The sequence below is a fragment of the Ursus americanus genome, chromosome 10, assembly GCF_024610735.1.
Source record: "Ursus americanus isolate L20-20 chromosome 10, mUrsAme1.1.p, whole genome shotgun sequence".
Classification (NCBI taxonomy): domain Eukaryota; kingdom Metazoa; phylum Chordata; class Mammalia; order Carnivora; family Ursidae; genus Ursus; species Ursus americanus.
In genome coordinates this window covers 63,621,818-63,640,453 of record NC_142136.1, presented here as the reverse complement: position 1 = coordinate 63,640,453, position 18,636 = coordinate 63,621,818, and the positions used below count along the sequence as shown (strand labels likewise).

The 18,636-nt window shown below is 36.8% G+C and overlaps 1 protein-coding gene across 1 annotated transcript in view; it reads right to left on the bottom strand.

Annotated features, from left to right (window-relative positions):
• The window catches only part of CCDC169 (coiled-coil domain containing 169), a 47,177-nt gene that overhangs the window by 16,035 nt on the left and 12,506 nt on the right, over nucleotides 1-18,636 (bottom strand). The window contains 2 exon segments of the mRNA XM_045796960.2: nucleotides 18,199-18,239; nucleotides 18,344-18,454. Of these exon segments, the coding sequence (XP_045652916.2) occupies nucleotides 18,199-18,239; nucleotides 18,344-18,454 (152 nt within the window).

Below are 18,636 nucleotides of genomic sequence, written 5' to 3'. Positions count from 1 at the left end.
CAGAGCAATACTGCATTACAGCAATTTGGTTAAAAATTTTAATCTCTAAACCAATAATTATTTGCTGTTACTCCATTTATTTCTCATATTCTTACACATTACCACATTAACATTAAAAAACATCTCCAAGTTGAGTTCTACATAACCCTTGTTGGTCATGATCTAGGTCACTGAAGTTCCTAAAAGGAACATTTAAAGAAAAACAGTAGCAGCTGATTTAAATCTCCACAAAGCGAAACTGCCTGATATTTTAGAGCTCATACCTTCCTCCTGAAAAACAGCTAATTCTAGAAAAACTTATTCTCTCCTCGAGACTTGGTAATACTTATTAGAATATAAAAAAAATATATCAATAGGATAATTAGGTCAGCTGAAGCAAGGCAAGTTCTTGTCTCTAAAAATAACACCAGTGATAATACAAATTCCTTTGTTGTGACAATTCTCTACTATGCATATTTGATTACCATGAAAACATAACTGGGTGATATTTCGCAGGCAGGCCTTATTTCTCTTGGAAAATCATGCACTGGTGTCATAAATGGCTTCCAGTCTCCCCTCCCCCAAATACAAACTTGCTCCAGAAAAAAATCCATGAAAGCCCCACAAATTTAAGAGGTTAAACTGAGTTATCTTATAGGAAATTTGACCCTTATGAAATAAACCGCTGCTCAAGTATGAAGAGTTTTTGAAGAAATAAGTGGTCAAAGGCCCTTTGGGGGGAAGACTGGAGATATGGTCATGATATATACGTGGAATGATATAGGCTAGGAACCCAGCCACCTCTTTGGTCAATGATTTCTAGAACTGAAAATTAGTTCAGATCTGGGAAATGAGCAAATTGTGCTTTCTATTGGGCTGACTGTTCTCAGCCTCCTGTTCCTCCATTGATTTTTTTTATTTTTTATTTTTTTAATAGATGTTGAACAGCACCCTCATTAACTGGCCTGGCAGCTGGAAGAGGAGGTGGTGCCAGCTCCTGAGGGGAGAACCCGTTGCCCTATTGGAGAGAGGACTCTGTAGCACCGTCTAAAACAGTGAGTATTCTAGCTCTTACTAGAGGTAGAGGTGGGCGAGAGGGTCCAGCTGGAGTCATGGAGTCAACAGCCTTAGGGGCACCCATCCAGATGTCCTGTCACACTTTTCAGGATCCTTGGTTATTCCTATTAGGGCCCTGCCCTTTGGGTAACACACCTGCATGGACCGAGCATTTAAATGCCTCTGGAACTCTGCAACTCGCTATCAGCTCTACAGCCTTGTTGTTCTACAAGTCTGCCCTTCTACTACTGGTATAAAAGACCTCTACCACCAAGACTCTCTGGTTTTCACTCTTAGATATTGTTAACTATTCTCAGTCTCATTTATCCTTACACAGGGTGTCAATACAACTTAAAAATAAACCTCTTTTCCAAATGCCTACATCATGGATTCTTCTACAATATTCCCCTCCGCAATAACATTTTCCAAGGTCACCATCAGTGAAGTCTTAGTAGTTCAACTGGCACACTTAGCCAGGATCTACTGGTGCCACATCTACAAATCAGGACGGCTTCCTCTGCCTGCCACAAAGGAAGCAAGCCAGGCCCCAACCCCCACCGTACCTCCTGGGGTTTTTTTGCATCACTCCCAGTACCTCTAGTCGTAGACTTAGTCTTCTGAGAAGCAGACACCAAGACGGGATTAAATGTGAAAGGATTCTGTTATCGGAAATGCCTGTCTTGAGAGGAAACAGGGAACGAACAGGAGAAGGCTGGGAAAGTAGTTTGATTATAATACAAGTCTGAGCCTTAGTGAAGGGGAAAGGAAAAGAAAGTCAGGTGGAAGTGGAAACATCCTAGGCTGGCATGCAGCCTAAGGAAAGTTTGGCAAAACCATCAACGAATCCTTAAGCCAAAGTCAATGACAATGGAGTCCCATGTTTCCCAGAAATAGGGTTGCCTTAGTATCCCCACTGTACCCAATATGGGCATGGAGCGGCCCATGGGAGGTGTGGTCTTGGTGCAAAAGTAGTGAAATATTTTGAAGCCTAATAAGTCCTCAGTCAATTAACTTCCCTATCCTGGGAAGTCTGTGAGGTGCCTTCTCTGGGCAGTCACACTAACAGTCTTTTCTTAAGGGCATTTCAGTTTTTCAACGGAAGAACTGTCCAATCTCCTCCCTTGTGAAGTTTCATCTTAGCCACTGGTTTTCTGGGAGTAGAGCAAGGGAAGAAAGCTGAGAGTTCCATTATTCAGACGACATATTTTTGTTTAATTCCATCATTCTTAGACCTCTATCATATTCTCATCCTCCTCTGTGCCCGAAGGCCCAAAATCCAGAGCTTCTGCAGCTTTATTTTTCCAGAAAATAAACTCCCAACTGAAGGAGAGTATCCTGAGTGGGGTGGGCAGAGGGGTCCCCATAGTCAACTGCTCCATGTCTATATGATCAACTAATTTCCCAGTTTCCACTCCTTCCTCACCTCCACCTTCTTTAATACTTGGTGCTGCCAAGTTCCAAAGCACTAAGCAGGTCTAACGAGTGACTGCTTTGTTTTCACTAATAGTCCTTCTCCTTGTCAAGCGCTTTGTTGTTGCTTCCTCAACCCTGTCAAGTGAATGACTATTCCTCCAGCTAAGGTTCTTCCAAAATTTGTTTAAATCTCTCACCTCCTGAGATGTCCTTCTATACTCTTCTTATCTATTCACTTCAATTACAAACTATCATTTCTCCGCTAATAAATATCACAACCAAATCTAAATCTGTGTGCCTATTCTTAACATTTGCTTGACACCTCAAGCTCAATTTTACCAAAACCACTTTCTACAACTTTACACAACTTAAATCCCAATAAACTCAATGCTCTAATGGTACCAAGCATAGATTTCTAATTTTGCATGGGATATCTGGATTTGGTTAAGTGGGAGTTTTTTAAGGAATTTTGTACATGGGAAGAAAGAGTATGGGTTTGTGAGACAGAGTCATGTAAGAGTGAATATGTCAAACAATGAACTGTAGTAGTCTTTTAAAAAATTATGCTAACAGAGCTCAGGCCTGAAAGCCTACTACATACACTATCTCCCTTCTTAATTTTATAACCAAAAAAATCTTGACTAAGATGGGAACAATTATAGTTAAGCACATTTTTTAAAACACCATCCTACTTCACTAATAGTTCTTCAATAATTTTGTACTCAAACACTATGAATTATAAAATAGACTATATGTGAGTTGTCAGCTACCTGTCCTGATACTTTTATTAGGAATTCCTAAATTAAGAAGTGTTAAGTGTTTTTAAAATGGCAACATACTAAAGCTGGGAAAATTTGAGTATCAAATTAAATAATGCTAAAAATTATATAAAAGTATATAACATAAAATTATATTATAAAAATCCATGAGTTTATCCTGATATAAATTTTCAAATAATAATAAATATAGAGAAGAGAAAGATTTTCTCTATACTAGAACAATGACTAATAAATAGTGAAAGTCATGGGCTATGATAGTAATTATCAACCAAGAAACATCAACAGATGATAAAATAGTAAGTCAATATGAAATGGGATATTTACGTATTCTCAAAATACTTCCTCATAAAATGTTTTTTAACTACAAAGGGGAAAAGAATAACTTTGCAATGGAGATGCCTGACAGATGTCTTTTTAATTAAGTGATCAAAGTTAACGTTAACAATTATGAGACAAATTGAAATAACTTCTCACTTGATTGGATGAGAACACAATTTGATTTATGTGGCATTCTTACCAAAAATGTATAATTGTAATCTAACCATGAGGAGTCATCAGAAAAACACATATACTAGAACATTCTACAAAATGTTTAGCAAGTAATCTTCAAAAATGTTGAGGTTGAAAGTCAAAGAAAAACTGAGAAACTTTTTTTCCCCAGCTTTATTGAGGTCTAACTGGCAATTAAAATTGTAAGGCATTAAAAATGTACGACAAAATGATTTGAGATAGATAGATAGAAGGATGGATAGATAGATAGATAGATAGATAGATAGATAGATAGATAGATAGATAGATAGATAGATAGATATGGTGAAAGGGTATGGTGAAAGGATTTTCCCCATCAATGAAGAACTATTTTGATTTAGGACACTAAAAGCACATGACAACTAAATGCAATATAATGATCCTGAATAGGGTCTTTTTGTATAAAGAACACTATTGGGACAACTGATGAAGCTGTATGAGCAGTGAAGAATCAGTGCTAATTTCTTGATTTTGATGGCTACACTATGATTGTGTAGGAGAAAGTCCTTGTGTATCGTAAAGTAGTCAGAAGTGATAGCAACTTACTCTAAAATGGTTCTTGAAAGCAGAAGTTTCTTGCACTATTCTTGCATTTTTTCTGTAAGTTTGAAGTTATTTCTAAATAAATAAAATTATAAATCCACCCAACAAAAACAATGGCAACATACAAATTTCATAAACTTGTAGAGAGTGAAAAATGTGTTACGCAGAAACTTCGTATCAGATGTGGACCTCTTGCCTTGTCCTGATTTTCTTCATAACCACCTTCACTTTTAACATCTTGATTTATTATCCTTCCAGCCTATACCACACCATCTCCCAGCTTTGTGCTTGTTTGTTTCCCCTAGACTCAGCATAGAGACACAAAGTATTTTATTTTCTCTGGTTAGCCTTTGGATTACTCTCACAAGTAGAATTCCTGGGACCCATCTCACTCTTCCCTGAGCCTGCTTCCTAGTTGAATTTTAGATGCACTATACTCCGGTATTATGCCATCACTCAGGAAAGTGGGGTGGTTCGTTGGGGCAATCTCATGGTAATAAGGCAAGCATAAAAATAAATGGTTTCAATTAATGGAATCTATCATATCAACAGACTAAATGAAATTATGTGATCATATCAATAGATGCAGAAAAAGCATCTGACAAAATCCAACACCCACTTATACCAAAAACTCTCAGTAAACTAGGAATAGAGGAGAACTTCCTTAACGTGATAAAGAATATCTTAAACAACAACAAAACTATAGAAACATCATACTTAATGGTTTGAATCTTGAAGCTTTCCCACTGAGATCAGATGGTACAAGGCAAGGATGACCCCTCTCACCACTTATTACAACATTACACTGGAAGTCCTTGCCAATATAATAAGACAAGAAAAGGAAATAAAATGTGTATAGATTGGGAAGGAAGATAAAAAAACTATGTTTGCAGATAACGTGATCATCTATGTAGAATATCCCAAATAATCAATAACAACAAACTCTGGAATTAATAAGTGATTATAACAATGTTGCAGAATGACCAGGTTAATATATGAAAATCAATTGTTTTCCTATATACTGGCAATGAACAAGTAGAATTTGAAATTAAAAAAACACTATACCATTTATATTAGCATCCCCCAAAATGAAATATTTAGATAAAAATCTAACAAGATATGTGTAAGATCTGGATAAGGATAACTACAAAAGTATGATGAACAAAATCAAAGAACTAAATAAATGGAAAAGATATTCCATGTTCATGGATAGGAAGACTCAATACTGTCAAGATGTCAGTTTTTCCCAACATAATCTATAGATTCAATGCAATCTCAATCAAAATTCTAAAATGTTATTTTATGGATATTGATAAACTGATTCTAAAGTTTAAAGGAGAAGCAAAAGACTCAAACAGCCAAAATGACATTGAGAAAGAAGAACAAAATTGAAGGACTGATGTTTACCAACTTCATGACTTACCAAAAAGCTACAGTAATCAAGATTGGTATTAACAAAAGGATAGATATATAAATAGAACAGAATAGAAACCCCAGAAATAGACCACCCAGAACAAATAGATCCTTTTTCAACTGATCTTTGACAAAGGAACAAAGGCAATGCCATGGAGCAAAGATAGTTTCTCCAACAAATGGTGCCAGAACAACTGGACATCCACATGCAAAAAAATGAATCTAGACTACGCCCTTCACAAAAATTAACCCAAAGTGGATCACAGACCTAAATGTAAAATGCAAAATGAGGGACGCCTGGGTGGCTCAGTCAGTTAAGCTTTGGCTTTCAGCTCAGGTCATGATCCCAGGGTCCTAGGATCAACCCCAGCATCAGGTTCCCTACCTCTCCTACTTCCTCTGCCCCTGCCCCCACTCGTGCTCTCTCGCTCTCTCTCAAATAAATAAATAAATAAAATCTTTAAAAAAAATAAAATGCAAAATTATATAACTCCTGGAAGATGACATAGGAGAAAACCTAGATAGATGCCCCTGGGTATGGCGATATCTTTTTAGATATAACACCAAAGGCACTATCCATGAAAGAAATAATAAACAAGCTGGTCTTCATTAAAATTAAAAACTTCTGCTCTGTGAAAGACAATGCCAAGAGAATTAGAAGACAAGCCACACACTGGGAGAAAATATTTGCAAAACACACATCTGATAATCAACTGTTACCTAAAATACACAAAGAACTCTTAAAACTCAACAACAAACAACTTGATTTAAAAATAGGCCAAATATCTTAACTAATACCTCATTAAAGAAGATATATGGATGAAAAATAAGCATATGAGAAGATGCTCCACATCATATGTCATCAGGGAAATGCAAATTAAAACAAGGAAATACCACTACTCATCTATCAGAATGGCCAAAATCCACAACACTGAATCCACAATACCGAATGCCAGTGAGGATGTGGAGCAATAGAAACTCTCATATAATGCTGGTGGGAATGCAAAATGGTACAGCTTCTTTAGAAGACAGTCTGACAAGGGCACCTGGGTGGCTCGGTCAGTTAAGCATAGGACTCTTGATTTCTGCTCAGGTCATGATCTCAGAGTTATGGGATGGAGCCCCACATCAGGCTCTGCGCTCAGCAAGGAGGCTGCTTGTCCTTCTCCCTCTGCTCCTCCCCATGCTTATGCTTTCTCTCTCTCAAATAAATAAGTAAATAAAATCTTAAAAAAAAGAAGAAGAAGAAGAATACAGTCTGGCGGTTTCTTACAAAACTAAACATACTCTTACCATATGATCCCATGATTGCACTTCTTGGTATTTGACCAAAGGAGTTGAAACTTATGTTCCTACAAAAACCTGCATATGGATGTTTATAGAATCTTTACTCATAGCTGCTAAAACTTGGAAATAACCAAGATGTCCTTCAGTAGGTGGGTGGATAAATGAACTACGATACATCCAGACAATGAAATATTATTCAGCACTAAAAACAAATGAACTATCAAGGCATGAAAAAACATGGAAGAATCTTAAACGCATATTACTAAGTGAAAGAAGCCAATCTGAAAAGGTTATATACCGTCTGACTGTATCTATATGACATTCTGGAAAAGGCAAAACTATGCAGACAGTAAAAAGATCAGTGGTTGCCAGAAGTTGGGGGTGGATAGTGGGAAAGAACAGGTGGAGCACAGAGGATTTTTAGGGCAGTGAAAATACTCTATATTATACTACAAGGACACATATATGTCATTATACATTTTCCAAACCCATAGAATGTACAACACCAAGAGTAAACCCTAATGTAAACTATGGACTTTGGGTGATTACGATGAGCCAATGTAGGTTCATTCCAGTAATGGAATGAATAATGTTGATAATGGGGAGGCTCTGCATGTGTAGGGTAGGGAGTATGTGAGAAATCTCTGTACCTTCCTTCGAATTTTGTTAAGAACCTAAAACTGCTCTAAAAAAAGGTATTAATTAATTAATTAATTTAAAAGATTGTCCTGGGGAGAAAACAAGAACATATTCTGGGTTTTGTAAAAACTGTATTAGTCATTAAATACCCAGGATCATTAAAAGCAAGATATTTGTAATTATCCATTTAAAAAATTATTATAAACAAAAGAAATTCTTTAAAATTATAAAATTATACTACAGTAACTTCAAGGTTCATTCTAGATTTTACTTCTTTATTTTACTGACTCTAAAATGAACTGTTTTTTAAAAATGGTTTTATCAAAGACACATATTCTGTCATCCCATCACTTACGATTCATTAGAAGACCCATAACTTAATGTTCTTCATCTTTCCAAGGAGCTTGTTAGCTGATTATAAAATCAATGGTCACATACCAGAAAACTATAGTCTGAAAAGACATAGTAAAGACATAGCTAAATTGAAGATTCTACTGGAAATTAACCAAAAAGAAATTACATACACAAAAATTAATTCTTGTCTTATCAAAGAGGAGTTGTTTTGTTTTGTTTCTGATACTAATCAGTTCTTAATATTTCACCTATGCTCATGTCTTAATTTGCTTGGAAAAGGTCACTTCCCAACGGTACATTGAAACAACAGGGTAAGAATAAGAAATTTTGCGACACTTTTACATACCTGAAATCAAATATACTTAGTTTTTTTTTTTAAGTCCCTTTCTTCTATCCTAATAAAAACAAAGCTCTATTAGCCACCTATTTTTTAAGCAATGTTAACTGCTATACTATACTAAAGAACATATAAAAGCTACAAGTAAAAAAAATCACTCTCCTGAATGCTTACAAGAGAAAAATATGAGAATACAATTCATCACAGCTCCTAGATATGCAATACTTTTCAATGAAGGCAATTGCAATGAATGAATACAGCCCTATGCATGCTTAAATACCAAGCGCCCCCTTGTGGACAACATTGTTATTAGATTTATATATAAAATCTGTGTTACTTGTTTTGTGATTTGTCTCCAAACTGACACATGACCTTTGGGGAGAACACAAATCTGGTGACATCTAGGACAGAATACATCAGGAAGCAGTCTCAGATGGATTCTACAGATCTGCCACTAGCCAGATGGCTAGTGGGAATTCCTCTTCTTGCTTTGTTTGTATCACGTTCTTGAGAATCCAAGATCCCTTCAGTAAGATTTTCACTATGTGGCTGATATATCACTTTAAACACAAATATATTTAGGGGTGTCAATAGTGCTTTAGGCTCATTACTATTAACACCTGGTTATTAGGTTCTAAAACGCATATTTATGTCTTTTAAAACAAAATTTCTAAGAATATTCTGAAGGTGGAAATGACCAGAATGAACCCACTGGGAGCATGACCGGATGCTGCAGTGAGGTACTAGTTCCCTGGGAGGTCCAAACTGGGCTGGATGTTTGTCCAGGACCCCATGAAGCAGCGTAACTAAAAGAAGAATCTGAATCACAATAAAGGGAAGCACATTCCGGAAAAGGGTATGGGGCATCAGGATGTACAAAAGAGGAGGGCGATGATTAAGGACATCGGAAGTCAGCATGTAGAACATGAATGGACCAAAATAGAAAATGATATGAGGGGAGAGTCTTGTTTCTTTAAAGGCTCAAGTGTACGATGAAGAGGCTAGTCTGGCTCTATGAAAGAATTTGTGAGACTTCAAACTCTCTTCCTTCTTGCTAAGCAGGGCAAGGAGAGAAATGTTATGGTTTGTCCTAAGGAAAGCTGAAACATACTTCAGAAGGGAAACTAGGTAAATATCCAAAAGTAATATCTCAAGACGTCAATTGACCAAAGGATTAACTTGCAAAGAGGCCAATTCACCTACTGCTCTAAATTCACCAATTTATCAAAAACTTGTTTGTAGGAGAGTCTTCCATGCATGTGAACTTATTCTTTTTCTGAATATATTTTTCAATGATGATACTAATGCTAAGCCATTTTCATAAGTTGTTTTTAACAAATCGATCATTCTTTAAAATGCTAGGATTATAATCGTGAGTGTATTCAAAGATCTAGATTTCAGCAATTAATTTCCTATGACTTGATTTTCTACAAATTGATCAAGAGTCTTCCAGAGAACATTTAATGTGAAACTCGACATTTTCCTAAATAATGTTTCTCTGTTTCCATACTTTCTCCTTCATGTCTCCCATCACCAGACAGCCCTGTTGGCTTTGGGAGGATCTTCTGTGCTATCTCCATCTGACTGACAGAGTGTGTGTTCTGGTGAGAGGTTTCCCTGAAGAGACCAAGCTGTCTGGGTGTCATGAGAAACAAGTGAATGCACTGATTGGAAAAAGAAGCAGAGAGAAATAGAAGTGCTATGGTTTGAATGTGTATCCTCCCCAAATGCATATGTTCAAATCCTAATGCCTCATATGATGGTATTAGGAGGTGGGGACTTTGGGAGATGCTCAGGTCATGAGGGTAGAGGCCTCATGAATACGATTAATGCTCTTATAGAAAACACCCTATTGAGGTCCTTAGCCCCCTCCCACCATGTGAGGACACAGCAAGAAGGAGCCATCTCTGAACCAAAAATCAAGCTGTTACCAAACACCATACCTGCTGGTACCATGATCCTGGATTTCCAGACTCCAAAACTGCGAGAAATAAATTTCTGTTGTTTGTAAGCCACCCAGTCTGTGGGTTTTTTTGTTTTTTTTTTTCTTTAAAGCAGCCAAAACAGACTTCAAGATAAGGGGTCATCAATTTTATGACTCCTAATGAATCAAGGAACAGGACTTCCACCATGAAATAGAGTTGACCAAAGGGTATGGTAGAACTTTTTGATAAAGACTTTATAGTAACTTTTCACAAGAGAAGCTATCTTGTACATCTTTCTCTGAGGGATTTAGATACCCTAAATCTGTTGTTGTTGTTGTTATTTTATATCTAATGGTGCTTTGCAATAGAACCTATTGAGATGTCTGCTAAAAAATACAAATGTCGAGGCCTTAACCCAGACCTACCAAATAAGGATCTCCAAGGGTGAGCCCAAGAATATGCACTTTTAATAAACTATTCACATGATTCTTACACAGTTTGAAAATTAAAGGACCACAGCTTTATATACTGACCAGCAACTAGGGACATGGCAGTGCTGGACAGTAAAAGAAAGTAGGGAAGTAGAGGGGCCAATCACTGTTCTTGTTTGTGGCACAGTGTCATAGGTACTAAGCTTGAGTGGGCCTCAATAAACTAATCAAAGAGAGAAGACATCAACTACCAGTATGCTAATAGTGACAGTAAAGCACTGAAAGATTATTCAAAACATCGCTGGGGAACCACCTATGGGGCTGTCTACCAGGAGCCATAAAGTTCTGATAAAGAGTTTAGCTGAATCCTCAGCTTCGTATTCTAACTGGAGATTAAAGAAGAAGCCTAGAGTGCCATGTCAGAACCTGAAAAACAGATACTGCTCATCAGAGAAAACACGGCCTAATTATCCTAAATATCCATCTGGAATGCTTAAAACAGAGTCTAGTCTTCCAGTGAATGGCTATAGATCTTTGCTCAATACACCAGGAAATTCTGGAAGTAGGCACTAGGTTCTTCTGGTGGATGTAAATAGAAGGGGTTAAAAAATGTCCACCCAGCAACCCCAAGAGAAGTAAAAGTTCAGTGCTTTTTATTATATCCCTGAAGAAGCCCCTGCTTTCTGGAAAGGTACTGAAAAGCCACAGAATTCTACTATAGTTTTAAGGGGTACCGGAAGATTCACAACTTACATGACAGAAAAGCTGAATAAGTGAAAACATATTTCCTTGAAATGGGCTAAGGTTAATTTCACAAAAGACTTGTTCTAATGAAACTTAGAGCTCCCTCTAAAGTTCCCATTATCAAGAGAAGGGAAGAAGGGAACTGACGCTTTATCAAGGGAAGCGCTTACTGTGTTAGGCACTATGCTATTTGCTTTATACATCTCTAATAATCTTTACGACAACCTTGCAAGAGAGCTTAATTAACTCCATTTTACAGATGAGGAAATTAAGCCTCAGAGAGATGAAATAATATCCTTAGTGCTCCATAGTCTTTGAACCAGGACAGTCTAATTCTAAAAGCCAAGTTTCTGGGTAAAGTGGGTTACACCCACTCCATTGTCTCACCCCTTCTTCCACTACACCACATTTTCTTTCAATAGCCTACCTTCTAATTTCCTTTCAACCTGCTTACCTTCTTCCCCTTTGAGTCGATAATGTGCTGGAACTTTGGACCATGTGCTTTATCTACCCTGCACCTGAAATTTCTTGGAGAACATTCTTCTGCTGAACATTCATTAAACCCTTCTCCACCCTTGGCTTCTGTGATACCACTCTTTTCCAGTTCTCCCCTCTCCCTTTCTCAATAATTTTCCTTCTCAGTTATCTTCACTGAATTGCCTCCTCAGCTAATACCTTAAGTGTTAGTATTCCCTAGGGTTCCATCTTCAATCCTTCCTTTCAGATTTTGTATTTCTTTCTGAACAATCTCATACTTTCATGACTGCAGGTGACACTGATGACTCCATGATCTCTCTATTCAGAGAAACAACTTTCTTTTTTTTTTTTTTAAAGATTTTATTTATTTATGTGACAGAGAGACAGCCAGAGAGAGAGGAAACACAGCAGGGGGAGTGGGAGAGGAAGAAGCAGGCTCACAGCGGAGGAGCCCGATGTGGGACTCGATCCCAGTATGCCGGGATCACGCCCTGAGCCGAAGGCAGATGCTTTAACGACTGCGCTACCCAGGCGCCCCCTTTTTTTTTTTTTTTTAAAGATTTCATTTAACAACTTTCTATAGTCTAAAACCATGTCCAGGCGCTTATTGATCACTGTCATCTGGGTAATACACACAAAACTAAACTCATTTCTTAACACTCCGCCTGCTTCTGATTCTTTCAGTGCTGTTCACTATAATCATTGTTCAAGGGACAGTCCTTAATCTTCCTCCAATCCTCTCCCAGTCTCACCCAAGCATCACATACTCATAAAATCCGCACTCTTAAATATCTCTTCAATCTGTCACATCGCCTCCATCCCCATATCCTACTCACCTTCCCTTACTTGGACTGCTACAAAAGCGTCCTATCTGGTTTCCCTGCCTCAAATCTCACCCTTCCTGGAGAAGCCTTTCTCCGTGGGGGGGAAAAGGCTTTTAAACTGTACATTAAATACTTCGAAAGCTTCCCACCACATATAAAAAGGTTCACATGCATACAAAATCCTTTGTTATCGAGGCCCTGCTTATATTTCCAGTCTTATCTCCCATCACCTTTTATTTATTACAGACCTACTGAACTAACTGCAGACCTGGGGTGTCTTTAGATTGATTCAGAGGGAATCTATCATTATTTGAAAATGTGCATCTACCAGGATCTAAAAATTTCGTTCTGTGTGCACTAGAGCAGTGGTTCTCAAACTTTGGTGTATATCTGAATTATCTGAAGAGTTAATAAAGAACTCCGAAGTGGCAAGATGGTTGAAGGATAGGGCTGGCCTTTGTATTTTTATGAAGTTCCCCACATGATTCTGTTACTTACCAAAGTTTGAGGACCACTGCCCTAAAGCAGGGGCCAGCATACTATAGCCTGAAGACCAAATCCAGCCACAGGCTGTTTTGTAAGCCAAGATTTGTTAGCATAAAACCCTACCTATTCATTTAGGTTTTGTCTATGGCTCCTTTCACCCTACAACGGCAGCATCAAATAGTCGCACTAGAGATCAAATGGCCTGCAAAGTCGGAAGTAGTAACTATCTAGCCCTGCACAGAAAAATCAGCCAATTCTGGAGGAACACTGTATAACGGGAGACATGTACAAGTATGTTCCCTGCAGCAGTGTTTGTCACAGTGAGATTTTTAAAAATCCTCAATATACATAAATAGGGAAATAAATAAAGATGTATATATGTATGTATATATATATATATATATATATATATATCTACTATATATATGTATGTATGTATATATATATATCTACTATATATATGTATGTGTGTGTATATATATATCTCTGCTATATATATATATACACATATATATGCATATATATACACATATATAGTAAATACTATGTAGCAAATAAAATTTACCAGATCTTTATGCATTAACATGGACAGAATAAAAAAATGGATGATATGTACAATATATTTTTACATGCACTTTTAGACACAATATCTGTAAAAAGGTATTTAAAAATAAATTAGAATGGTATATACCAAATCCATGATCATACTTGCCTATAACGGGAAAGAGACAGCAAAGGGAACAAAAGGGTCTTCAACTCTATAGACTATTTTCATTAAAACGTTTGAAATAAAAAACTGACAAAAATTAAAGATTTGCTAATACTAAAATATACTGTTTGCCATAATATCCTCTGTGGGTTTTATTTTATTCAAATTAAAACCACAAATAATCTAAAATATTCAACTATAGGGAAAAGGAATTGAACATCAATTATCCAATGCAATGATGTATAATGTAGCTGTTAAAAATATATATGAAGAGGGGCGCCTGGGTGGCACAGCGGCTGGGCGTCTGCTTTCGGCTCAGGGCGTGATCCCGGTGTTACAGGATCGAGCGCCACATCAGGCTCCTCCGCTAAGAGCCTGCTTCTTCCTCTCCCACTCCCCCTGCTTGTGTTCCCTCTCTCGCTGGCTGTCTCTATCTCTGTTGAATAAATAAATAAAATCTTTAAAAAATATATATATATATATATATACATATATATGAAGAAAATACAACATAAGAAATTATTGGTTTAATTGTCCATAATTAAAGTACAGGATAAAAAATTGTCCATGAAATAAGGTTAAAATTATATAAATATTTTAAAGTGTCCTTATTTGTTCCTTTTTGGTGTTCATTTATTTATTGGGTTGTAAGTTTTAATCAATGTACACGCATGCAGAACTTTAAAAAAAAGAGGTTAACAGTAGATATATTTGACTTAATATTTATCTTTGTCTTTTTTTTTTCCAAATGGTATTAAATGAATATGTATTACTTTAAAATGAAATGGTACTTAAGGCGCCTGGGTGGCTCAGTCATTTAAGCGTCTGACTTTGGCTCAGGTCAGGATCTTAGGGTCCTGGGATGGAGCCCCCATTCGAGAGTCAAGCCACCTGCCCAGGTGGGGAGTCTGCTTCTCCCTCTCCCTCTCTCTCTGACTCTGCCTCACCACTCCACCCAACCCCTCTCCCCCACTTGTGCGAGCTCTCTCTCTCAAATAAATAAAATCTTAAAAAAAAAAAAAAAGTACTCATTGAAAGTGACCTTGTGTGGCAAATAGAGCTAATGGCATAACAGATACTCATTCTACCCTTCTTCCCACTACTATGCTCAGTGAAACACTAAATTTCCCAGCCTTTCTTGTAGATACAGGAGGTCATATGATGCAGTTCTAAGCAATGAGATGTAAGAAGAGACTCTGGGTGCGGCATGTTGGAAAATGCTTTGAAAGAAAACAAACTTGACTGGCCTTCACTTTGCCCTTTTCCCTTCACCTACTTCTATCTATTGAAAGAGAAGGTGAACCAGGTGAGAAAGTGAAGCAGCCATCTTGTGAGTATGGCGAACAAAAGCCTTCATTAAATGATGGCAGAGTGGAAATTCAAGTCAGGAGCTGGGAGGAGCCACTGTGCCAACCTGAATTGTATCCCTCTAACACATCTGTTACCTGAGAAAACAAAACCAAGCACCTTACTCGTTTAACCCTTTCTCTCTCTCTCTTTTTTTTTTTTTTTAAGATTTTCTTTATTTATTTGACAGACACAGCGAGAGAGGGAACACAAGCAGGGGGAGCGGGAGAGGGAGAAGCAGGCTTCCTGCCAAGCAGGGAGCCCGATGCGGGGCTTGATCCCAGGACCATGGGATCGTGACTCGAGCTGAACGCAGATGCTTAATGACTGAGCCACTCAGGTGCCCCAGCCCTTTCTCTTAAATGCAGCCAAATGTAACCCTTTACTGAAACATCTTGCTAAAATTAAATATTAATAAATTATGCTGCTGAAAGGCACTTTAAAGATTACCTAATCTATAGTACCTGAAGATGAGAATAAGAACCTTCAAAAAGGTTGAAGGCTTGAAGCCAGTCTGTATCAGAACAAGGACCAGAAATTCACTCTCACTTAAGTGAATCCTTGTTCTAAAATATTAAAATCAAGTCCACTTTAATGATCCAGGTCGTAAATTACTTGCTTAGTACTTCAAAATTCTTTTTCAAATGGTAACATTTTTAAAAAATTACATATATCCTGGTCAAAAATTGGTACTCATCCTTGTTTTTGCCCACAAGCAAACTTGAAATTTGAAGTTACTCAAAATCAGCGTTCAAACTGACATCAATTTCTTAAGCATATCTGTATAGGTTACTTTTAACAATCAATGACAAGGATAAAGAATCGGTAAATTTACAAATAGTATTTGAATTCATATTCTATACCCCCCAAACAATTTAAAACCTTTTCTCTAAATATCAACCTAATAGAAAACCAAACATGTCTGCATTTCATTAAGAGTATGTATCTGAATTTCATAAATATTGTTTTTATATAAAGAATAAGACGTGGTATACTATCTTTTGTCCTTGAATAAAAGACTTCATTATTAGATATAGGATTCTTGGATCCCAATGCTTTTTGCTCAGTAGTTGGCTACTTCCACCACCAGCTCCTTGGCTAGATTCCTAACACCTGCTGTTCACACAATCTCCTCCCGGATTCCACTGTGTAAGAAAACCCAAATACTCCTGCATGCCTCTGCCCACAGAATAGAGAGAACCAGGTCCTTAAGAGCCTGAACTTTCATTATCTTTCCTTTCTGCTTGGTACATGGCCCCACTCTTGGTTTTTCTAGCATTTCTTTAGTCCTTTACTGAAGAGAAATAGAATTCTCTGCCTCCAGATCTAAACCTCTTAGAGAACCACATTTTTTTCAAGAATAACACAAACTCATCAAAGGAAAGAAATTTGTCAACATGAGTATGTTACAGAGTCTGAGATAGCAGTTAGAAAACCAATCAATTGCTTCTTACATATTTTGTAAATTATCATAGCAGGTCCCACCAGCACTTGCTGCTGTTCCCTGTAAGGCTGGTGATACCAAATTTCTCGAGCTAGCACTGAGGATGAGTTTTCAAGAAACTGGGAGTCAGAATATTTTATGTTCTGTAGCTAGTATTCTATATTTCATACGCTATAGGAGGAATTAAAATTCTATCCACCGTTAATAAAGACAAGGCTTAAAATAGCCCTTGCAGCAATTTCTAAATACCACAAGATGGGGATAAGACTCCATGACTTTTCCTGACTTTTCAAGACACAGAAATAGAGGTATTTCTGGGTTGAAAATAACAGAGGTGTACAAATTAGGTTATTTCTCCCCTGATTCATTATTTTAAAAAAATATGATATTTTTCTGTATTTTTCACTAAAGCTCTGCAGTTATTCATAGAGCAATCTCTATAATGCTCTGGTCCTCAGGACCTCTGTGAATATAGCAGTTAAGTGCTCAACATAAAGCTATTAAAAAAAAAAGTTATTTCTGATAAGCAGTATAGAATGGCCGTTGGCATAGCACAATCTAGTCAAATAGGCACAGATTTTTTTAGAGAAAGAGAATCGACCTCCACATTTCCAGACTGTGTGATTCTCAGCAAATCACTTAATTGTTTTAAGCTTAGTGTCACATGTATTAAAGGAAATAATACTAAATTTTATCTCATTGGGTTGTGTAGTTCTGCCACTTTAGTGGAGTATTGTATTTTCATTTTCATATAAAGTACACTTGATTTTTGATAAGATTTCCACCTTTTTCTGAATATTCTTGAAATAAAAATTCAGCATGAGTTCTAAAGAAAAGACTATTTCCAAGCACGCTCTAGACCCAGCATAAGTCATGCTTTAGGTCTTCTCTACATTTTAAAAAATAAACATTTAAACAAATGAGAAACAAATAACTGTGCTTTGTAAAGTATAAAACATATAAATTCAAGTAATTTATCAGGAGGAAAGGCTGTCACTAGAAAAAGTAGGTCGATTAGTGCAACAAGGTTTCTTTCATGTTACAGGATAATTTTATGGGTTCTTTGTTGGATTTTATACACTGTGTGTGTGAATGTGAATGTGTGTATCTATACATGTATATATGTATATTCCAGAGGAAATAGAATGGAAATGTTTTTAGATAGGTATGAAATATATTTCTGTGTTTAATAGGCTCTGTTGGTTTGCAGGAAGTAGACACACTCAGGTTCCACTTGGACTGACTACTGAGATTCTGTTTCTTCCATTTTGTTTGTACCTGCAACCCTGCCCAGCTTTATAAGGTGGAGATTAAGTTGAAGGATCTGCTATAGGATTCCTTACTTCCTAGAAACAGTTCCACTGCACAAAATATTTTATTTGGAACTTGCCACAGTCTTTAAACGTTTTTTGGAACCTGTCTTTAAAAAGTACATAATTTCTTTCCTTCAATTATTCTTTTTGTTTAACCAGCTTTTACTCACCACTGGCATTTGTTCATAGACAAAGATAGAAGACAATCTATCTACAACAAAACAAATATGAAAATATTAACAATTAATATTTTATCCCTTTTAACTCAACTTATATATATAACTCAACTATATATATATATAGTTGCTTCTGTACCTAAAGGATTTCCACGGATTTTTTCCATTTTCTCTTCTAGAGAAACAATTTGCTTTTCTAGTTGATCATTCAGTTCAAGTTGTGTCTCATAACGAACTTTCCATTCACCGCCTGATCGGAAAAGGAGGAAAAATCAAGATCATCTTGTCACCTCTCATTTATTTACAGCACTAATCAACTCATTTAACTCTCCTTTAAAACAACATTAATCAGCTCAATCTTATTGTATTTGACTTTGTTAGCAATGTAGATGAACAAGAGTGAACTAATTTTGAAGTATGCACTTCTCGGTT